The sequence below is a fragment of the Leucopleurus acutus genome, assembly GCF_964270905.1.
Source record: "Leucopleurus acutus genome assembly, chromosome: 17".
NCBI lineage: Eukaryota > Metazoa > Chordata > Mammalia > Artiodactyla > Delphinidae > Leucopleurus > Leucopleurus acutus.
The window spans coordinates 54456202-54480549 of NC_139159.1; the positions used below are offsets into that span (position 1 = coordinate 54456202).

At 40.8% G+C, this 24348-nt stretch overlaps 1 protein-coding gene across 3 annotated transcripts in view; it reads right to left on the reverse strand.

Annotated features, from left to right (window-relative positions):
• Positions 1 to 23715, reverse strand: part of RSPO2 (R-spondin 2) — a gene marked incomplete at its 5' end in the record, with an annotated part of 158566 nt that extends 134851 nt beyond the window's left edge. For 2 of the 3 annotated variants that reach the window (XM_082858919.1, XM_082858918.1), the window contains one exon: positions 23622 to 23715. In XM_082858919.1, coding sequence (XP_082715045.1) covers positions 23622 to 23715 — 94 coding nt within the window. Of the gene's footprint in view, positions 1 to 23596 lie in introns of all 3 variants that reach the window. The other variant, XM_082858917.1, reaches the window with a different exon arrangement.
• Positions 23716 to 24348: the final 633 nt, after the last annotated feature.

Here is a 24348-nt window from a genome sequence, read left to right on the forward strand (position 1 = left end):
TCAATTTACCTTCCCACCAACAGTGCGAGAGGGTATCCTTTTCTCCACACCCTCTCCAGCATTTATTGTTTGTAGATTTTTTGATGATGGCCACTCTGACTGGTGTGAGGTGATACCTCATTGTAGTTTTGATTTGCATTTCTCTAATGATTAGTGATGTTGAGAATCCTTTCATGTGTTTGTTGGCAATCTGTATATCTTCTTTGGAGAAATGTCTATTTAGGTCTTCTGCCCATTTTTGGATTGAACTGTTTGCTTTTTTTGATATTGAGCTGCATGAACTGCTTGTATATTTTGGAGATTAATCCTTTGTCAGTTGCTTCGTTTGCAAATATTTTCTCCCATTCTGAGGGCTGTCTTTTCGTCTTGTTTATGGTTTCCTTTGCTGTGCAAAAGCTTTTAAGTTTCATTAGGTCCCATTTGTTTATTTTTGGTTTTATTTCCATTTCTCTAGGAAGTGGGTCAAAAAGGATCTTGCTGTGATTTATGTCATAGAGTGTTCTGCCTATGTTTTCCTCTAAGAGTTTTATAGTGTCTGGCCTTACATTGAGGTCTTTAATCCATTTTGAGTTTATTTTTGTATACGGTATTAGGGAGTATTCTAATTTCATTCTTCTACATGTAGCTGTCCAGTTTTCCCAGCACCACTTATTGAAGAGGCTGTCTTTTCTCCATTGTATATTCTCGCCTCCTTTATCAAAGGCAAGGTGACCATATGTGTGTGAGTTTATCTCTGGGCCCCCTATCCTGTTCGACTGATCTATATTTCTCTTTTTGTGCCAGTACCATACTGTCTTGATTACTGTAGCTTTGTAGTATAGTCTGAAGTCAGGGAGTCTGATTCCTCCAGCTCCTTTTTTCTTTCTCAAGATTGCTTTGGCTATTTGGGGTCTTTTGTGTTTCCGTACAATTTGTGAAATTTTTTTCTCTAGTTCTGTGAAAAATGCCATTGGTAGTTTGAGACGGATTGCATTGAATTTGCAGATTGCTTTGGGTAGTATAGTCATTTTCACATTCTGCCCAGTTTTTGATTGGGCTGTTTGTTTCTTTTGATATTGAGCTGCATGAACTGTTTGTATACTTTGGAGATTAATCCTTTGTCCATTGATTTGTTTGCAAATATTTTCTCCTATTCTGAGAATTGTCTTTTTGTCTTGTTTATGGTTTCCTTTGCTGTGCAAAGCTTTTAAGTTTCATTAGGTCCCATTTGTTTACTTTTGTTTTTTGTTTTTTTTTTTTATTTCCATTACTGTAGTAGGTGGGTCAAAAAAGATCTTGCTGTGATTTATGTCCAAGAGTGTTCTTCCTATGTTTTCCTCTAAGAGTTGTATAGTGTCTGGCCTTACATTTAGGTCTTTAATCCATTTTGAGTTTATTTTTGTGTATGGTGTTAGGGAGTGTTCTAATTTCATTCTTTTACATGTAGCTGTCCAGTTTTCCCAGCACCACTTATTGAAGAGACTGTCTTTTCTCCTTTGTATATCCTTGCCTCCTTTGTCATAGATTAGTTGACCACAGGTGCATGGGTTTATCTCTGGGCTTTCTATCCTGTTCCATTGACCTATATTTCTGTTTTTGTGCCAGTACCATACTATCTTGATTACTGTAGCTTTGTACTGTAGTCTGAAGTCAGGGTGTCTGATTCCTCCAGCTCCATTTTTTTCCCCCCCTCAGGATTGTTTTGGCTATTCGGGATCTTTTGTGTCTCCATACAAATTTTAAGATTTTTCATTCTAGTTTTGTGAAAAATGCCATGGTAATTTGATATGGATTGCACTAAATCTGTAGATCACTTTGGGTAGTACAGTCATTCTCACAATATTGATTCTTCCAGTCCAAGGACATGGTATATCTCTCCATCTGTTTGTGTCTTCTTTTATTTCTTTCATCAGTCTTATAGTTTCCTGAGTACAGGTCTTTTACCTCCTTAGGTAGGTTTATTCCTAGGTATTCTATTGAACTACTTTTTCAAAGGTGACCTTTGCACTTTAGCTAGCAATGCTTGGTATCTCTAAGGATGCACATTTTCTGTTCTTCACCAAAAGCAGCCAGTTTAAAAGAAAAAGCTGCTTCCTTTGAGAAATTCAAACTTACCTATGATTTTGTACAAACTTCCAACAGGGATGTATTCCTCTAATATTCATTAGAATTAATTTTATAAAGACACCATTTCAGGGAATTTTTCAAAACCATGAATGGAGAATTTGTTAGAGACGTAGGATGGGAGGAAATATGAGCAAAAAGACACACAGAGTAAGCAAGGGGGAAACATAATCAGCAGCAGCAAACAGTCTCTGCACACTTGCTTGGTGCCAGGCTCTGTTCCAAGGGCTTGACATGGACCCTCTGTTTAACTCTTACCACAAAATCATTAGCGAACAACACATATATATGGAATCTAAAAAAAAAAAAAAAAAAAGATTCTAAAGAACCAAGGGGCAGGACTGGAATAAGAACGCAGACGTAGAGAATGGACTTGAGGACACGGGGAGGGGGAAGGGTAAACTGGGACGAAGTGAGAGAGTGGCACGGACATATATACACTACCAGATGTAAAATAGATAGCTAGTGGGAAGCAGCTGCACAGCACAGGGAGATCAGCTGGGTGCTTTGTGACCAACTGGGGGGGGGGGGGGGATAGGCAGGGTGGGAGGGAGATGCAAGAGGGAGGGGATATGGGGATATATGTATACATATAGCTGATTCACTTTGTTACACAGCAGAAACTAACACAACATTGTAAAGCAATTATACTCCAATAAAGATGTTAAAAAAAATATCATTAGCTAGGTAACTACCATTACCTTCTCTTTACAAACAGCAAAACTGAGGCAGAGAGATGTGAAGAAATAACCTGATCAATGTTACAAAGTAATTAAGAAATGGAAGAATTTGGGGTGCAAATATTTGGACCAAATGAAGAATAGAAAAATGAGTTTCATTGTTTGAAGGACCCTTGAGACTATTTAGTCTAAATCTTGTTTCTAAATAGGCAGGATGTCTGGTCAAAAGGTGAATTTAAGTTCTCTCTCTCACTTTCTCACACACACCCTCTCACACACACTCACACACACACTCTCCACACTCTCAGTCTCACACACTCTCACGCACACACTCACAGTCTCTCACACACTCTCACACACTCTCTCATACACACACTCATGCATTCTCTCATGCACACACTCTCACTCACACTCACACACACTCTTCCCCACACACTGTCCCACACTCTCTCACACACACACTCTCCCTCACACACACACTCTCCCACACACCCACTCATACACGCACAGTCTCTCACACACACACATTCTTGCACACACACACAGAGTTCGTGGCAGAGCCAGTGAATAGTTACTTGTCAGGGCTAATTCAGGTCGGGCAAAGAGCCCCTCACAGCCATTCCATCCAGAGTGTGAACCTTGCCAGAGACTTTAGAATAAAAGTAGGAATAAAGCCCTCAGATTTTAAACATTCTAGTCTTAACTAGGGTACAGAGCCTGTATACCTGAATCTTCTAATAGATCGTAAAACCTGATCCACCTGCTGCCATCAATCATCCTGTTCTCAGGGGTTTGCAGGGTGGGCTTCTTTGTGGAAACGTGTCCACAGCAAGTGGTAGAAAACTCCTTCCCCCCCCCCACCTGCCTGGAAACTTCAGTATTGGCAATCACCCTACTCTTACCCATCCTTCTCCATGCCCACAATCTCAAGACTTCCCAGAAAATCAAAACAGGTTCTCTACTTAAAAGGGCTAAAAATCCTTAATCTTGACCAAAAACCCTTCCATCATCAACAGTACAATGCTACACAATGCCCTCTCCTTAGAGCCTATAGACATTTCTAGAAGGAATGCCACCAGATCCTATCCCCAAACTAACGTTTCTATCATTAGGCAAGCAAAATAATCTACTGAACTTTGAACATCAAGGAATTTCACTGTATCAGTAATAAAAGCAGACATTCCTTCTGCGTTGCATTAAATTCTTAAAAGTTCAAACATATATTGGGCATAATCAGTAAGAAATAAAGACAAGAAACTTTCAATATTTTCCAGTTATAGGCCTGTAACTATAAAAGTGATTGGATATAGCCTAATATGTAAGCTGTTGGTATTAAATTCTATACATTTCGTGTGAAATCACTGTGCTGTACCTTTGATATGTTTCCAAAACATCTGCGACTAAGAAATATAAGGACCACTTTATAAATAGTGTGAATCTTATGTTTAAGAGTTAAGTCTCGGGCTTCCCTGGTGGCACAGTGGTTGAGAGTCCGCCTGCCAATGCAGGGGACATGGGTTCGTGCCCCAGTCTGGGAGGATCCCACACGCCGCGGAGCGGCTGGGCCCGTGAGCCATGGCCGCTGAGCCTACGCGTCCAGAGCCTGTGCTCCGCAATGGGAGAGGCCACGACAGTGAGAGGCCCGCGTACCACACACACACAAAAAAAGAGTTAAGTCTCCATTTTCATGAAATCTTTTCCTAGAGCATCATCTACTCCTTCCCCTCTGAACCCAGAAGACGTTTCTCATCTGTATCCTCCTTTTAGCATTCTGTCTTGAATTTCCTGTATACTGCTATTGATGTTCTGCATTTATTTGTTAAAAATTCTTTTTCTTTGATACTCACAGTCTAAGCACTGTACCAGGCACTAGAGATACAATGCGAACAAAGTCACCATGCTTTTGGAGCTTATGTTGCAAAAGCTCTGGTGTGGATAAGAGAGCCTGCATCAGTTAAGGCAAGAAATGCTAGCCTGTTTTTGTTTTTCTGGGTTTTTTTCCAGCTTCATTGAGGTATGATTGACAAATCCGTAATATATTTAAAGTATACAATATGATGATTTGATATGTGTATACATTGTGAAAGGATTCCCCCCCATCGAGTGAATTAACACATTCATCCCTCCTCACATTTACTTTTTTTTTTTGGTGAGAACATTTAAGCTCTAGCAAATCTCAATGAGAGTACAGTGTTATCAACTATAGTCACATTACATGTTAGACCCTTAGACCTTATTTATCTTATAACTGAAAGTTTGAACCCTTTTACCAATTTCTCCCTACAGCCACTGGCAACCACTTTTCTACTCTGTTTCTATGAGTTTGACGTGGTTTTTTGTTTGTTTGTTTTTAAGAGTCCACATATAAGTGATCCCATGCAGTATTTTTCTCTGGCAGGCTGGCTTATTTCACTTAGCATAATGCTCTCCAGATTCATCCACATTGTTGCAAATGGCAGAGTTTCAGTGGCTTTAACACAAAAGGAGTTTTGCTTCTTGCTGACACAGGGTCAGGTGCAGATGTGCAGTAGGGAGATTTCCACGGAGTCATTCAGGGACCTAAGCTCCATTCACCTGGTGGTGCTGATGTCCCCTGGGGGCTCCGAGAAGGGGGTGTTAGATCCTCTGCACCAAGTTGGCCAACTCAAGAGGAAAGAGAGACCCTCCACAGGAGGTTTGTGGGGACAGGTCTAGAAGCAGTAAGAACATCCCTTCTATACATTTTCCATGACAAACTCAGGCCCATGGCCACACTCAAGAGGCAAAAGAAATGGATTTTGATGAATATGCAGTGTTTGCTACCAAAGGGACAAGAAAATTCTACAGTGTTTAAGAAATAAATAGTTGATATAATAGAGTAGGGCTGGAGCTAGGGTGAGGGGAGCAAGGCTCCGACAGTGGAAATGCAGGGAGTCGCTCTCTCTCAGGCTTGGGCAAGTACACGCCTTAGATTTGTGCCATAGGTGCCCCTCTTGCCTCACCCTATCCTGGCCCTGATACTTTAACTGCAGAAAATGGAGAGCTAGAGAAATGCATTGCTTTAGATACAGTTATCTGGAAAGGAGCTTTCTAGCCAGAGTAAGCAGCAGAGGCACAGGTCCTGAAACAGGAAAGTTTAGAGTGTTTGAAAAACAGGAAGAGGCCAGTAGGACTGAGATAACAAAAGGAGGGTTGGAGAAATAAAAAGTGCCCAGGTCACACATAGCCTTTCAGGCTGAGTAAGGAGTTTGGGTTGGAAACTCCAACTAAAGCATTTATGTGGCGGAATCAAATGCTCTAGATTTTGTTTTATAAGCAATTGTTCTGACTGCCCTTTGGAGAAGGGATTGCAGGGAGATCAGATGGAAGGATACCAATGTGGTTTGGGAGGGAGCTGGTGATAACCTGGTCTACAAAATGTAAATAGATGCAGAAGAAGAAGGATTTAAAATATACTGGAGAGAGGTACAGAAATCATAGGTATTGATGAGGAAAAAAAGGGATAAAGATTTATGCAACTAAGTGAATATTAATGTTATATGAAGCCAGGGGGGAATGAAAGAGAATGTTTTTTTCTATTTAAATAGTGAGCTTCTTGAGGGTAAGGGAGATCCTTCTTTCTATTCTCAACAGGAATAATCCAACAAGATGTTTTTTAAAATATAGTATCAAAGGCTCAAGGCCATATGCACATCATCTCCCACCTACAGAATAAGAATCAGTACCATATTCTGGAGAACAACTGGCAATGAGATCAAAAGCCTCACCTCTCCATCTTGGTGGCTAAGAGCATGGCTGAGTCAAAACGCCTAGGCTGAAATTCCAGCTTTACCACTTACTAGTTCTTGGTAGTTCTGTGACTTTGGGCAAATTACTTACCCTCCTGTGCCTCAGGTTATTCCTTTATAAAATGGGAAGAAAAATACAGCCTACCTCACAAGGTCATTTGAGAATTAAATAATATGTAGCACAAAGAACTATGATTGGCACATAGTAAGTGCTCAATAAATGTAATGGTTAAAGTATATTAATTATTATATCTAGTTCTGTGAATGATTCCTAAGGAAAAGAGATGTGGGAAAAGATGTACAGTACAAGGAGGTTCATAGCAGCAGCATTAATAATACTGAAAACTTAATATTGAGATGTTTATCCGCCCAATGATAAGGAAATGGATTTTAAAATGTCACAGTAAACAATGACTTATGAAGCAGACATATCATTAAAATAGGTATGAATATGTGCTTTATGATGTATTAAGTTTTAAAATCTTATATTTATGTACAAGGGGTGGAAATATCTAGAAGGATAAAAACCAAAATGTTAACAGTGGTTACTGCTGAGTGGGAAGATTATTGGTAGTTTTGTTTTCTTCATTGTTTTGTTCTCTATTTTCCAAATTTTCAACAATAAATAAATGTTGGAATTATATCCATAAAAAATTCTGCAGTTAGTGGTTTTTAAACCAATGACTTATATGAACACAGTGCAAAGTCTTTACCACTTACTTCCAAGACAAAACACCTAAACATCTCAGCAAGATGAGGGTTTATTACCAAAATACATTTCAAAACTAAGTGAAAAAATGGGACATGAACTACTGGCCCTAATTAGTGGATATAGCTCATTTGTTTTCTCACTTAAAAATGTACAGGTTGAAGGAAGGAAAAGTCATTCTCAAGAATCATTAGTAGAAGCAGCTAGGTGCCTTGCCAGTTCTCTTTCCCTGACTTGCAAGATAACCAATTTCTTCAGCTCACAATACTTTCTGCTCTTAAAAACACTGCAAAGGGAGGGTGGGAGGGAGGGAGACACAAGAGGGAAGAGATATGGGAACATATGTATATGTATAACTGATTCACTTTGTTATAAAGCAGAAACTAACACACCATTGTAAAGCAATTATACCCCAATAAAGATGTTAAAAAAAAAAACAAAACACTGCAAAGGCACTTTACTTCTAAGAAGAGCACACACCTACCGGGTTGTATTTCTCTAGCAACAGGTTTGTTTTCATGAGCCATGTACTAAACGTGTTTCTATTCGAAACTTCTAGCGTGCTCTTATCTACTTCTCCCAACAGACATTTGTGTGAATTAAACTTTCAACTTCATTAAATAATAAAATTATTAAATGTAGACGTTATAGATATCTTTCAACAGGTGAAACAAATATCAATGGCAACTTAATTAGTAGCAATGAGCTAGGGTTTTAAATGGATAAAGGAAAGATTTCTGTAATTAGCAAGAACTACCTGCAGAATAAGTAGGAGGAATTTTTTTTTTTTTTTTTACAACTTTTACTGCCACTTTTGCACTGAAGACATAACCTCTAGACCCTTTCTTCATATGCCTTCAAGTTAAAGACCACACAGCTAAAACCGAGCCATTGACGAGTGTGGGGTACACATTCAAGGCGGCAGGCTGCCATTCAGGTCAAGCTTTGAGGAAACTTTAATCCTTCTCAGGTGACGCTACTTTTATTCTACAACATCCAGTTGATCTCCTCAAATATTTTCCTTCCTCCCCTCCCTAAGCCTTCCAGAGAGTGTTTAAGTAGCCCAAAGTACTGTTTTTCTACCCAATGAGTGTCAGATTACACTAGGCTGAAGCTACTGTATGTTCACTCAGTAGCTTCTCTGAAAGCTGTTAACAGAAAACATTATCAGAAGATGTCTAATAGAATTCAGGTTTTCAGAACGTTTGCATTTCATTCCTGTTAGCATAAGCCAAAAAAAGAGTTTTTTAATGTCATTCTACCACTAATGTTTCAGTAAGCAGAAACTGCTGGAAGACTTCACCTCCTCCGTCTGACAGCCCATGGCTTGACACAAATCAAAGTTGACCCACTGGCCAGCCAAACATGCATCAACTCATTACTCTGAAAATTACTCTGCAATTAAAGAGGAAGAATTAAGTGTATTGCCTGCTCTCTAAGAACTGCTTCATAGTTAACAAAATATCTATGGTTGAAAAGGAACAGTTCTTTTTTTATTGAAGAATTTCAGCTAATAATTGTGGAAGGAATAAAAATAGAAAAAAACTATTTTATAACCCTAAAGACACTGATGATTCAAAGATCATCAGTGGAAGAAACCATTACATGAAAGGTTAATGGGAGCCTCAAAATGGAGGAATCAGGCTGTAACCACATGAACCCACTGGTTAACCTTAGCATCACTAAGAAAATGGGACATTGTGTGCTTCCTGATGTGTTGTAACATGAAGTGCACAGCAACACCTGTGAAGCGTTCTAGCCAAAATAGTTGAACCTGAATGTAATCAAGCCTTCAAGGAGAGCTTCCAGTTTACAAAAACATGGAGGATAGAGGAAGTCAAACGACCCCCACAAGGGAGCAAAAGGAAAAATCCAGAATGTCAGATAGTCTGTAGAAAACTGACCTGATCTTTTCAATAAGTCAGTGGCACGGAAAACTGGGTGGGAAGGAAGTACTGCTCTAGAATCAAAGGAACTTGAGGGACATACCAACCAAGTACAATGAGTGGGTGTTACATCAATGCTGATTCATACGTATCAGCTGTATAAAGATATTGTTGAGGCAACTGATGAAGTTTGATGACATACTGATTATGAGGTGTTACCAAGGAATAAGCAATTTTGTTAGGTATGTTAATGGCACCGTGGTTTGGTAAGAAAATGTCCGTATTTGTAAGAAATAGATAAGGTAAAATGATGTATCATCTGAGAGTTGCTTTATAACACATAACAATAAAAACTTAAGAAGAATATAAGGAATAGATGAAACTAGTGTGATGAAATCTCAACATTTGTTCGATCTGGGTGATAGGCAGTCTTATGCTACCCTCTCTGCTTTTGTGTATGTTTGAAATTTATCACATTTAAAATGTGAGAACATTTAAAAGTATGTTCTTACCAGCCCTTTATATATAGCACACAAGTATGAACAGATCCAGCTCCCTGGCAGTGCCAATATTAGATACTACTCAATATCAGAGGGAACTAATTTAAGATACCTCTAACACCAGAAGCAACTGTACAGTAGACCATGTTGATATTTGAGTAATTACTTCACTAACATTACTTCATAAAGGATGCTAACAGCTCTTGGAGTTCTGTAAACTTCAGAAGGAAGCCAGTTAAACAGAATTTTCAGCTTTAGCTGAAGAAGTCGATTTGATTCATGGATTTATTTAAAAATGTAATCAGCACACTCAGGCGATTCTTTGGATTCGTGCAATTTCGTGGAACTTCATGGGCAGGAAGGAATTTGAGAGTCCAATTCCAAAAGCTACACACTTCTAAACCATGGCTAAAGCATTCTTCCCCACAGGGCCACTGGGTGCACACTTCCAGGGGTTGTCATTAATATCATGCTTTATGTGCAGTTCACAATCTGAGCAGCTATGTACAGTGCTCCACTAGTTATTATACTTCTATTGCCATTACTTTTTCTTTTAATACTATTATTTTTATGGTATCATTAATAATAATAATACTTATTACACAGCGTTGTGAAAATGAGGATTTAAAGAACCTACAGGTCTGCCACAGGTTAGGACACATGGGTTGAATTGTGCTCCCCAAAATATACACTGAAGTCTAATCCTCAGTACCTGTGAATTTGAGTTTATTTTGAAATAGTGTCTTTGTAGCTGAAATGAAGTTAACATGGGGTCACTGGTGTGGTCCTTAATCCAATATAAGCGGTGTTCTTTAAGAAGAGATGAGAGACCATCACAGAGGGATGACGGCCGTGTGAAGGTGAAGACAGAGATTGGAGTTAGGCTGTCACAAAGTAAGGAACATCTGGGGTCCCCAGAAGCTGGAAGCAGCAAGAAAGTATCCTCGCCTATAGTCTCAGGGGGAGTATAGACCTGCTGACACCTTAATTTTGGACTTCTGGCCTCCAGAACAGTGAGAAAATTAATTTCTATTCTTTTAAGCCATCCAGTTTGTGGTACTTTGTTACAACAGTCCTAGGAAATCAATACAGTATTATGTGTGCTGCAAATGCACTTCTGAAAGTAATGACATCTAGAACAAACCACTGGTGTGCGCTGAGGACCTTCATCTGCCTCATTCTTTAATCTAGGTAAATATTTCTCTTAATGTAGCCAACTTCTTTTTGCAACTATATCACATTGTCACCTCAAAAATCAGTGGTAACCCCTTGCCTCCAACATCCTATTCGTCCATAGTTGGGTCCTTGATCTTAAGATCTAAACTCTGCATTTTTTTTCTAGCTAGTGGGAAGCAGCTGCATAACACAGGGAGATCACCTCGGTGCTTTGTGACCACCTAGAGGGATGGGATTGGGAGGGTGGGAGGGAGACACAAGAGGGGGGGATATGGGGATATATGTATATGTATAGCTGATTCACTTTGTGATACAGCAGAAACTAACACACGATTGTAAAGCAATTATACTCCAATACAGATGTTTAAAAAAAAAGATTTCATTCACAAATTCATCCTGCCATTCCCAGCCATCGAGATCTTTTTGTAACGTCAACCGACCTTTTAAATGTCCTCTTCTACTTCATATTATGCACAAGTGTGAATGGCGTGCCCATCTGTTTTCAACCTAATCATTAAGAAAATATTGTTCCAAACTAGGCTGAAGAGGGGTCCTTTACTATGCCAGAGGCTTCCTGCAAAGTGCACATCAATCCATTACTCACCACTCTGTCAAATGTAATTCAAGTAAGTAACAGAAGATGATATATGTCCATTTCTCTACCTGTTCCAAAAGAATTTTTAACCCTATTATGCTTTCATAAGTGCAAAGTATTATTATTAACGAATTTTTGTCCAATGCTCCTTTATCTTCCAGTCTAGTAACCCCATTAAAGAAAGCAAAGTATTTGTATGGCATAACCCATGCTGGTTATAGTTGCATTGAAATCTGACCTTCTTATAACGAAACATTCTCGAAATTGACGTCCTGGTCCTGTAAGACTTGAGAGATACATCTTTTCTGTTTTAGGAATTCAGATTAGACTTCAGTATGTATAATACTATTTATTACTGAAGTTTAGAATGATGACAGAGGCATGTGGTGCAGAATCTAAAGAAGTGATGTTGTTTAGTGTTCTCTATTTAGGAAGGACATTATTTGGGTCTTATAATTTGAGTTGAATAATTGTCAACAAGAATTTCTATTTAAATATTAGATGCCAGATACATTGCAGATGTGCTCATCATGGCTCTTGTGGTGTGAGTGGCCCTTCAAGGTTTCTCTACACTCAATACAGCCACAGGCTTTACAACACTCTTAAGAGATACCCTCTGCTGCTGGAAAAGGGCAGTTTCCAATGACTCGGGGCATCAAGAAAGGGTCTTTTACATGAGTGGATAGTTTCTTAAATATAAGCCATAATCTTCCTCCCTATGAGCCTCCTTCATTTTGCCTTAATCCCAAGGGAAGAACGAATTACACCCTTTTTCCATGTGACAGGCCTCAAGTTTTGGAAAGGAGTGATCCTGCTTTCTTCCTCTCTCTAGGTCCAGACTCTCCCATTTCTTCAAAACTCTCTCCCAGAATTCAACAAAAAAGATGACTCCTTGAAGCTTGCCAAAGCCTTTAGAACAGTTATTACTCATTCTGAGTCGCTTTCAAGTCAAAATCAGGTTGAGATCACCCACAGCAGCTGCAAAGAACTAATTATTTTTACTTCTACACGAGAGAACAATTAAAGTGCACAAAATTCATAACTTTGGGCCATCAATTTTCAAGAGACAATTGCCAAGCTCTAGATCAATTTTCAGGATAGTATTATTCAAAGGGAGAGGGACAAAGAAATCTTTCATAATTGACAGATTCAGTCAAGAATCACATCAGCCAGGACGTGACTTATTGACCCCCAGGAGTGGTGTGAACGGCTTTCAGAGGCTCCACAACAAACTAACCTCAACCCACTAATCACACTTCTGGGAACCACTGCTGTCCACTATCAAACAACATTTGGTTTTTCAAATTAGTCTCCTATCCCTAACAAAGTTTCTCTATAATACTAAGTTGATGGAAGGATAGTAACCACGAGGTATATTTCACCAGTAGAAGGAACGCTTTGGGTAAGACAGCCCTGATTTCTCCCTAAGCATCAGACAGATACCCAGATCCTTGTGTCAACAGAAAAGTTTAATGTTTGCTCTTTCTATTCACTCCACCTACAGCTATTCTCTGTCATGTCTTCATATTGACTTAGAGCTCAGAACTAATACCCAGGAGTCCCTCAAAATATCCTGTAAACCTGACCCTTAAACACACATACATACACACACTTCCAAAGAAATGATCCTCTAAAACATCATCAAGAAGCGAGTGTCAAAAATTAGAATTTTAACAAGATATTCTTCCACCTACAAGAACTACCCAGAGGACAAGTCACAGACTAGGACTGCTTTAATTTATATTTAAGGATGGTGACCTGGGAGCCCCAGGTACAATTCTTCCCATGCCACTGGGATCATTCAGTGCAGAATCCTCAAAGACCAGTTATAGCAGTGGAACACCTGAGAATAATGAATACCACAGTCACTCTAAAGGGCTATGGGGTGTGGGGGGGGCAGAGGGGAAGGGTGTGATGGGCACAGGAAACATCACTCGATCATGGGAATATTAACCCAGCTATGACTCAACTTGAAACCTGGTCTACTATCAATACATAGATACACAGGAAGGTTAATGAAGATATAGCACAACTGTCTTCAACATTAAAAGCCAGACTTTTTTGGGGGGGGGGGGAAGCGCTGCTCAGCTCGCGGGATCTTAGTGTCCCCACCCCGACCAGGGATTGAACCTGGGCCCACACAGTGAAAGCGCCAAGCCCTAACCACGGGACTGCCAGGGAGTTCCCAAAAGCCAAGAAAGAGGCATTAGAACACAGAATGTAAGGTGATCAACAATGAAGGGCCAGAGAATTTTTAAATCCTATGTCAGACATTATTACGTGAAGGGGAAAGAGAACCTAAAAAAAATTAAACTTGAGATTTTTCAAGATAAGATCAGACAATTTTTAGCATTCTCAAAGGGTTGCAATGTGAGAGATCCATTGAATGAAATGGGTCTCTACATAAAGATTAAAGAATTTGGCAAACAATTGGGAAGTACTAACTTGGAGTCGTTTGGTCAACTCTGAATTTTACCAATTGCTTAAATTTTTAGGCATGCACTTTACGGAAAACATTCTTTAAAAAAAAGAAAACAATTAATTAATTAATTTAAATAAATTTAATTTAATTTAAAAAAAAGAAAAACTAATGTTTTCCAAAGTAGCTATAGAAGCTGGAATCCACCTCCCGGTTAACACGATCTCTAGATTTCATATCTGCCTCACAGATATTAAAACTGTGAGTTTGGTTAAGTCTGCCTTTTGGCGAGAAGGTCTTGTCAAAAGGAGACTAGGGACCAAAACCAGAAATTCTCAGTAAAACTGAAAGCTCTCTTTACTTTTTCCTTTTCCCTGTCTCTCCATGAGGAGGTCAAATTGTTCACAGCCTCAATCTTACTGGAAAGAGTAGAACAGGTTTCCCACCTGAACCTACCCGGCAGGGCAGGGCAGGGCAAGGCAAGCACAAAACCTACAAAATTTCAGAGAACAAAGCACGAGGAAAAGAATGCAAAGTGCGCCCTCTATCGCTCTGTGTGTTTTAACTGCTAAGTGGCTGGTTGGATTGCTGAATCCAGTGATAGGTGAGAGAGGAAGGCCATCACGGTAGAAAAATTCTAAGTGTGCTGACCCAGCAGCAAGGATCTTGTAGAAGCCTACGTGGTCAGAATTGAAGAGGGCTAAGCCTGGTTCTGACCAGTCTGTGAACTGGCAGTGTGAAACATACAAATCCTATCAATGCCAGCACTGCACATCATCAGCTGGAAAATTGCAACACTGATTTCTAAAACTTTCTATTACTGTTTTATTAATGAGATAAAAATTAGACTATATGAGAAGCTTTAACAGAACCCCTTATTCTGTGTTTATTTTGTACTTTTATAAACTTTTTAGGGAAACAGAATGTAACAACTATTGCCTTTGAGAAAGGTATTATTAGCCAAGTAATTATTTACTGAAATAAGTCTTGAGATAGTGTTTCCAATGTGTCCTCACATTGTGGATTATACACACGGCAAATGGCTGGAAACCCACATATGGAAAATACACACTTGTTTCCTAAAAGTTTATGTCAATTTGAAGCAGTCAGTTGGCATCGTGCTCCTTAACAAGGTCTACCTCCTATTTCTTTAACCAATGCTTCTTAGCCTGTTGAAGGAAAGATGAACCATGGCCACTTTAAGACCTCAGTGAAAGCTCTAGATCCTCTCTTTACACGCTAAAAAGAAACAGAAAACGTTTTGCATCTAATTTCAGGAGTCTCACAGAAACCCTGGCCCCATCTCTGGACCCCAAGTTAAGAAGCCTTGCTCAAAAGAAACATGCAGAACCAGCTGTTTTATAAGTGCTCTTAATATCCTTCAGCAGGTGATGAAAATCAAATGGTTTTAAGTAAATTGTAAAGGTTTTCCCCAAATGACAAGATAAGGTGGAGAGCTACCTACAATTAGTTTCTCTACATTTTAAGAGTAAAAATAATAGTATTTACTAGCTTTTCTCTAACCTTGATTGGCTATGCTGATCATATGATGGTGTTATGGTACATAACACTTATGTGATACATAACACGTAAGTGTATGTACAAAATTCATATATACACACCTACAAGCGAACATATTGATACACAAGCACACACCCACAGACACACAGATATTTGTTCTGGCTATGGGAGTACCAGAAATAAAAGAAGTTCCCATAATTCATATGCAAGAACATTGATGAAAAATTTAGCAACACAAGTATGCAAGTTTTTAACCAGATCACACTTATGCTCTTACACTGCAGTTACTCCACCCACTCAGCCTTCGGTTCCTTAATACCAGTTACTTTAGTGGCGTAATTATGAGTTGTAGGAAGTTCTGAGGCTCAGTAAAACTCTGGGTCCAAAGAACTTTTGAATGGGCTCAAAGGTGATTTCTTCTTTTAAAACGAACACTGATGTTCAGAGTGTACTGTGTACAGGAAAAGCCAGTGAATTCGGGAGGGTTGGATTCTAGTTCTAAGCTTTCTTCCACTTAAAAATTAGTTTTTTAAATTATACATTTCAGTAAGCAGCTCACCTTTTTTATTAGTTAAACCAGTCTCACCTCCTTCAAAGGGTAGCAAAATGTCAGTGCTCTCCTGGAAGGCACTGTACAAAAAACTATGTAGTCTACTCACACCTACAGAAGAACTTGTTCTAAAATACACACATACACACACACACACACCTGTGTCTCTCACAGGTATGTCTACACTGCTATATTTATTATTCTAAAGTCATAAATATAAGATTGAATGTTTGCCTGCACTAATTTATTTATGTTATTAATATGACTGCCTTTTAAGAAGATAAATGCTACTTTCTTTTTTCTCTAAATAATTATTCATACAGACAAAGTGTTTGGGGATGAAAATCCTTTATTGGCCCTTCGTTTAGAGGTATGTTTTAGATATGGGTGACTCCCACAGAGTTCCCCCCCTCCCCTGTCCAAACTCACCCACCATTTGGGATACTCTATCATTCAAATAATAAACAGGTATATGAATACACACACAAGCACTAGTGTACTCTGAAATTCTGAAGATTATCAGAGACTTCAGAATAAGGCTAGGCTGGGATGCTTTTATACATCAGTGTTGCTCATCTTTAAACTCTAAAAAAGAATAGTCAATAATCAAATTATACCTATTATCCTAATTATTCATTCAACTATGCCCAAAGAACTTCGAATTGAAAAGAAAAACATTTCTCATTAAGTCACTAGCATTATTTTAAGGGCAAACAACAAAATCTCATCATCACTGACTTTCTGTTCAGCCACAGCTTGTGGAGGAAGCACTCTAGTTGGCCTGGTTTGGGGAGTATTAAGATGAATATGCCAAAGTTCTGCCCTAGAGGAGCTTAAAATATAGTAAAGATGACACATGTGGCAAAGTAGCCAAAATAAAGGGGGAAATGAGAGTCCTTTAGGAGTAGCATGAAAAGCTAAGAAAGCTTTTAGGGAAAATTCCAGGAAGGCTTCACAGAAACGGTGACCTTTTATTTAGCTGGGCACCACCACATGCTCGACAACCCAAAAACATGAAAACATAACGGTATGCTTGGAAATGAACTCTTATGGTGTAGCTTAAGCATACAGTGCTTTCGTGGTGGTGGAAGGTTGGAAACAGGCTGTGGTCAGATGGTAGAGTACCCACCCTTGAATGTAAAGTGAAAGAAGCTGGAATTTATTCTGCAGTCAATATGGAGACCTGGGAGGTTTGAGGTTTATTAGCAAAGAAGTAACATGATCAGATCTGTGGATCACATTGAGAAAAATTCAATGTGGCAGCATTGTAAAGGATGGAGTGAGGAAGAAGTGGATGATGGGAAATGAGTCAGTGAGGACCTGAGCTAGGAAATACCTCTGGGAATGGAGAGTATGGGGTAGACGTAAACAACATTTCTGATACCCGCTAAGACTGAACAAACCAACAAAAGAGACAATAGGAAAGTCAAAGGGTACAGCTAGGCTTCCAGCCTTGACACACAGAAACCCCTGAACAGAAAAAAGGAACACAGGTACAGGAACACATTTGGGAGAGGAAGAGTAATTCCACACATAGAAGAGGAATTGAGTTGTCAAGACTGAATGTGCATGGAATGGAATACCTATCCATATATGAGGGTGCATGAAATATTTATCCATATGGCAGTAGTTGGGAAATCAGAGAGTAACATAATCTGGAGTTCAAAAAAAAGGGGGATAGAATTGAAGGACTTTACATGGAAAAGGCAGTTGAGGATAAATGGATGGATAAAATTCCCCAAGGGAAAGAATAAAGGTAAAGAAATAGGAGCCGACACCTACTCCGAATGAGGGGACCAAAGAAGAAAAATGTGCAGAACATGGGAGGTGAAACTAGAGTGCAGTGTCACTAACCAGAGGAAGAGACTTTCTTTGGAAAGGAGTGATAATCTCAGAGACGGGAGGGCTGTAACGTTGGCAGGGTTGGCACTGAGGTGAGTAGTGAGAATGGATGACCATTAAGAAAACCCTTTCGATGAAATGGTGGAGGTAGAAGCCAGATTGTGACAGACTGACAAGTGAGTGAATGAAAGCGGATTATTAGGCAAGACAAGAGAAGGGTTGAAGTCAAGAAAAAGATTGGAAAGTAAGGTGAGAAAGAAGGAAATTAGGAATTTTAGGATGGCGGGATAGCAGCAGGCTTGAAAAGAGGGTGACTGGTTACAGAAAGGTCCTAGAGGAGAGAAGGATACATGGGGGGTAGGTCTTGGAAAGAATAAAAACACCGTATCCTTACCCATTCCCTCCTCTAGTCCTCAGCCCCCCCCACCTACCCCTGTCCTGCTCTGTTGTCCCGAGAAAAAGATGAAAAATGGGAAAGACGAGTAAAAATCCTTTTTAGTTACAAAAACCCAATTCTCCATAGTTACACCACGCCCCACCCCACATACCTACATATACACGTACGTATATGCATGTAAGTAGATATGCCTTCCCTATCATATATAATTGTATACTACTTATGTACTGTATTAATTAGTGCCTTCCATATTTATTCCAGCTAAAATTGTGAAAATGTATAAATATGACACGCAACACTGTATCTAATGGTCAATCCTTGATTGTGGCAGATAATAGGGAAAAAAAATAGTGACCATTACAACATTTTGAAAAAAGAACATTTTAAACTTTATTTTTATCCCAGAGCTTACCACCTCCTTTTAGCAGGGTGGTTCTCAAGTACTCTGTCACATGATTTGTCTGTCATCTATTTCCTGAACTTGGGAGGGGTAAGAGTCCTTATTTCCAGAAAAAAAAAAAAAAAAAAGGTTCAAGAGGCAGTCAGTTGGAAGAAAAGAAGTAAAAAGCCTGGATAATCTATAAACTGTCCAGTTAGTCTCTGAATAAATCAAGACGTAGTTTTGCATTAAGAAATTAGAAGCGTCGGGGCTTCCCTGGTGGCCCAGTGGTTAAAAATCCTCCTGCCAATGCAGGAGACATGGGTTCAATCCCTGTCCGGGAAGATCCCACATGCCACGGAGCAACTAAGCCCGTGTGCCACAACTACTGAAGCCGCACGCCTAGAGCCCGTGCTCTGCAACAAAAGAAACCACAACAATGAGAAGCCGCGTACCACAACCAAGAGTAGCCCCCGCTCGCAGCGAATAGAAAAAGCCGGCGCACAGCAACGGAAGACCCAATGCAGCCAATAAATAAATAAATAAATAAAATCTATTTAAAAAAAAAAAAGAAATTAGAAGTGTCGTCTCCAACTTGTGATTTCTGTAAACATTGGATTCGACCCAAGCTAGTTTTATAAACAGATAACGAAAGCCAGGATAAGTGGAGGCCTGAGGAAATGTCACCTATTCTGAATCACTTCCAAATTTCAAGAGACGAATAAGACGTTGGTTGGGGAAATGGCAACTTTCTAACCTCTGCTCACTGGTAAGGTACTGGCCAGAAAAACTCAGAATTATGCTGGAAGAAAAGCCCATTAACAAGAGAACAAAAGAAAAGAAGGAACATATTTATGCTGCAAAGTTAAAACATCACATGAGCTTTTCTGAAACACTCTAAACTTAAAAAAGCAGGCCTACAAATGTATTCCGAAGCTTTTAAGCGTAGGTTAATATGTTCCATGTGCCATTTTGTATTTTGAAAGAATACTGTGAGAAATAAGCTATCATTAAAAGTACTTGTAAAACTTGTAAATATCTCTACATCTACTCATTTGATTTTTTAAAACACTAATTAATTCAGCCTTATAAGGTTTAAGAGGAAATGTAGTGTTTTGTTTTGTTTAAACAACCGAAGTTGCCAGTAACATACCACACTATTTGTGATAAACACTTCAGATTCATGGAAGAAGCCAAATCTAATCGTAGGAAAATGAGCGGTTATGGAGAGAGAAGCTGAGGCTTCAGGAGGGAAAAGGCTATGGCGGGAAACACTTGTCATACCACGCCCCCTACCATCAGACCACCAGAAACACAATTACATGTCTGGGAGCTTTGCTGCTTTTAAAGAATTTCATCAAGAAGTTTTCATAAATCCCTGGTAAGTCTGTGACTGGGCATATCAATAGAATGAAGGAGATATAAAATGAAATCACTACATACTAAGCTCAAGAAATCCCAGAAGACCATAATAAAGTTATGATTTGTCTATCTACCTTTCAGTAATGAGGCCTGAAATGTGGCTTACAACCGTTCCAAAAAATAAGACAAATCGGATAACCCAGTTTACCATACAAATAAACCATAAGAGGTCCCAAGACAGATACAGGCCACAGGGGTTAACAGTAGCTAATAATGACTATGTTTTTGAAGGAGACTGGAGGGTGAGGGGCCAATGAGTTACCACATAGACACCACATGAGTTGTCAATCAGCGTTTCAAAATGTTGGCATGTGTCTCCCATCTACAAGATATTCATTCTCACTATTGTGTTTGTGCCTTACTTTCAAATGTATTGCTGCCAGGCCCCAGTAGTGATTATCAAATGCACTTTTACTGTATGATTTTGTTTTCTAAATAAGCAGACAAAAAGACTAGTAGATGGCTAGTGTTGTTTATGATAGTCTCTCCCATACACAGTTTTATCTGACATTCTAGTCTCTAATCCTCTGGCCATATTTTGAAATAAAGCATAAAGTTAAAGGATATATTTGCTCTCTATTCCAGACTGGATGCAATTGATTTTAACTGACTAAATTATCTGATCTCTGCCAAGAATTTTATTTCATTAAGAAAATGATATTATAGAGCATCTGAGATCATAGAGCAGACTAAACATAATGCCAAAGGAGTTCTGAGAATGCTCCACAGTGAAGGTTTGATTATTTGCAGATGGAATATGAAAAAAAGAAAAAGAATCAGATCCCGGGCATTAGCCTAACCAATCCTGGTATCACTGCTGCCGACATCACAGCACAAAGCCAAGAAAATAACTGATCTTCTAAGCCACAACACCTTTTTTTAATGTACTAATCACTTTTCTTTCTAGAAAGTAATACTTAACTGCCACTATCCAAAACAAAGGGAAAGGGGGAAATGTTGGTACCACAATAGGCTCTAGCATGTCAACTGTCACTGCTGACATGATTTGGCTAGTAGTCAAGCATTCGCCAAGGAACTAATTTAAATCAATCTCCTTTGGGAAGGCCAATTGTTTGGTATGCGCAACAATTGGTGTAGGATCAATCAGTGGACATGAGATCAATTAAAACCAGCTTAAGCCTGTGAAGAGAGACAATTCACACAACCTGAGTTAGATCTCTATTCATTTCAATACTCTCACAATGCAATCCTTAAGCTTCCTTGCAAAGCAGAAAAGCTACTATCACCCTACACTGTCTAGCCAGCACTTTAAGTAGTTCCACTTTTAATTAAAAACACAGTACGCCCTTTGTTGGTACAGATAGTGTGGTCACTTTTAAGGGTTGCAGTTATTTTAGCCAGAAGCTTGAGATTTGGGAAGGGACATCTGTTAAGGAAAACACACACATTTTGATAGAATTTTTTCTTTACAACCTTACCAGTTTACATGTACTTGAAAGCATTTGAATTTTATTAAATTGAAAGGTTTGTCTGGCAAAAGTTACTACTGCACACTTTAGAACTGGGTTTCTAAATGTCAGCACTTGGGGATGTGGTGGTAACTGCCATGAGATTTTGCTAAAGCACCTTTGAAACAAATAGGTTTTGCAGCAGATATAGGAGGAGGTATAGGCAGAACTTTGGAGATGGCACTGGAAAGGAAAGCATGCAGTATCGCTTCTGGCCGCAGGAGTGCTGTAATGTCATGTTCCACCAAAGAGCATCTCTGCATTAAGTTCTACTAAAGCAACATGCTTGATTCTTCCCAATTCAACCACAATGGGGCAGGCAATGTGGATCAGAAAGACATCGCTGAATTAGCAAGTCATCTAATAAACAAGAATTTGGCAAAGGATTTTGTATTTTGAACATCTTAAAGCACTTTAGTCTTTTCCACCAAATAGGCTGCAGTATCTACTTGGGGGCAGGGGGTGAGGGGTGTAGGGAAGCCTCTCCCTACACTCTGACCACTTAGACCAGGGTAATCAAAAATTGCCAACTCTACCAAGTGATACCTGGAAAGAAAATACCGGAGTGGAGAAAGGAGGCAGAGGGGAGGTGAAGGAGATGGAAAGGGACTTTGGCAAGAGTGGTATCAGTATCAAACTTTCATGGCCTCTGGGAAGAAATTCCTCCCTAGTACATTTATTCAGAAAAACTTCTGAAAATAAGCATTTTCCAAATGTCAGAAATGAAAGTCAAGGAGAGTAAGAGAAATGAGGGCGAGAGAAAGGGGTATCCTTCTCATAAACCACAGCTCCATAGTGTCAATTGGAGAGCAGAGGCGGCGGAAATCGCACACCACCAAGTTATCCTGAGTTCTGCCCTCTGGCCGGCCAACCTTCAGCCCTGCGGGTAGGTGAGAACAGCTTAACGACGTCCCAAAAAGCTTTGAAAAATTAGGGCGCAGAAACCTCTTTCCAAAATCTGGATGCAGGACTGGAGATTCCATGAAATGAGTTGTAAATAAACCGCATCACAAGTCGAGCGAGACGTTCATATCCCAGAAAAATCAAAATCTGTTAACCTCAAGACAAATTCTAACTGTGCAAAAGTCCAAACTGCACGACCAAGACGGATAAACTCTAAGGGGCTGCTGTGCACCTTCCGTGAGGCGGTATTGCAAGGTGGGGCTGTGCGTACTGGGAGCGGGGGTGTTGAGGTTTGCGTTTAAATCCTTCAGGGGACTTAACAGTGTTTAGCAGCCCTTCCCCTGAAACGCAGTTGGACTAGCTGCAGCCGCAGCAGAACTCGGAGACAGAAATACAGGCGCACTAAATCATCAGGAAATCTAGCTTTCTGAAACCTTTCTGAAGGCTTCCACTCGCCTCCCCGCAGTGCACACAGGTGATGGAGAGGAAGGAGGTCAAAAAGCCGCCAAGTGAGTTTCACTGAGCGCCGGCACTTCTCTAAGAAGTAACTGCTTTTGAGGGGAGTAAAGAGAGAGGGCAAAGTCGGGCCTGTCTCCAAAACATCACCCTGCAAGCAAGCGTTCCCCCCAAAAAACCTGCGCACGAGTTGCCGCTCAATGCGCTAAGTTCAGTACGTCATCCCACCTAGTCGTAGAGTCCAGAAAAAGAAATCAACGTTGCTCTTTTCCTAGAAATGCAGGTCCTCCACATCGACTTGGTAACCCTCCCCAGCTCTCGATCCCACACGCGCGCGCAGACACAGACATACACACACACCCCAACACACACACACACACGCCGAGTAGTAGGCCGTGTCCAAAGCTATCTGGGGTCAGGACTTGGGGCGCACGTGGGTGGTGAATGTAGAGAAAGATGAGCTGCAAGGAAGATGGTTGAGAGGGCTAAAAAGAGAAAAAGAACAAGAAAAAAGGATGCCAGGCTTAAAAAAAGAGAGAGAGAGACCGAAAAAGAGAAGAGTTCAGAAGTAGAAGCTCGGCAGTCAACGTGGGTACGGACCGCACCGCTCAGCCCTGAACTCCCGCAGGACGCCCGGCTCGCCGCGCGTCTCGCTCCGGCTCGCCGCGCCTTCTGAGCACGGAATAGGCAGCGTTCGGCAGAGCTCTGGAGACCGGAAAGCGGGGAGCGGTGGCGCGCAATGGCGGGGGGTGGAGGGCACAGTCCTGCCCACCTGAGCCCCTGAGCGAGCGCCGCCACCCGCGCCCCCGACCCCGACCCCACGCGCCTCCGGCAGGGTAGAACCCACCTCTCTTACTGCGTCTCCATCGATTGCCTTGGCAGTGGCTGTAATCCATACAGTTCAGGATGATGAGGGCAAAGGAGAAGAGACGAAACTGCATCTGGGCGGTCGGGCGGGGGAGAGACGCCTCTCAAAGTCGGGGAACTGGAGGGCTCATCCGAGGAGCCGGCGCCGTCCGCGCTGTTGAGGAAGACGCCGAGGGGGAGTCGCCACTAGCCCAGGGGCCTGCACTGGTCAGTTCGGCGCAACCAGCATCTTTCCGCCTTGAACCTGAGAGACGAGGAGGAGAAGCCGGGTGGAGAGAGGCCCAGGGAGGCAGCTGCCTCTTCACGCGTCCCAATTTAAGAAGGGGAGGGAGGGGGGGAAGCGAACTCACTGCCTGGCAGGAGCTGCGGAGCAGCTTAACCCCAAGCGCACAGCTGCCTGCAACTTGGAGAGGAAGGTGATTACAATCAGTGAATTAGCAACCTCTGCAGACCTATAGGCTCCGACCCGGGGGAAAGGACTTTGCGCGGGCGCTCCGGAAAAGAAAAGAGCTCCACAGTTCCCGAGGGTGCAGGGTTAAAGGCGCGCTCTTCGGTCCTTTGGTCCCACAGTGGGGTACCCAAGCGCCGTGGTCGCGGTGGCCAGGCGCGGGTCGCCTACCGTGAGCACTTACGTCTCAGGCTGTGCGGCGTGCCTAGGCGCGGAGCTCCATCCAGGGCTCGGAAAGCGAGACGCCTCGCTAGCACGT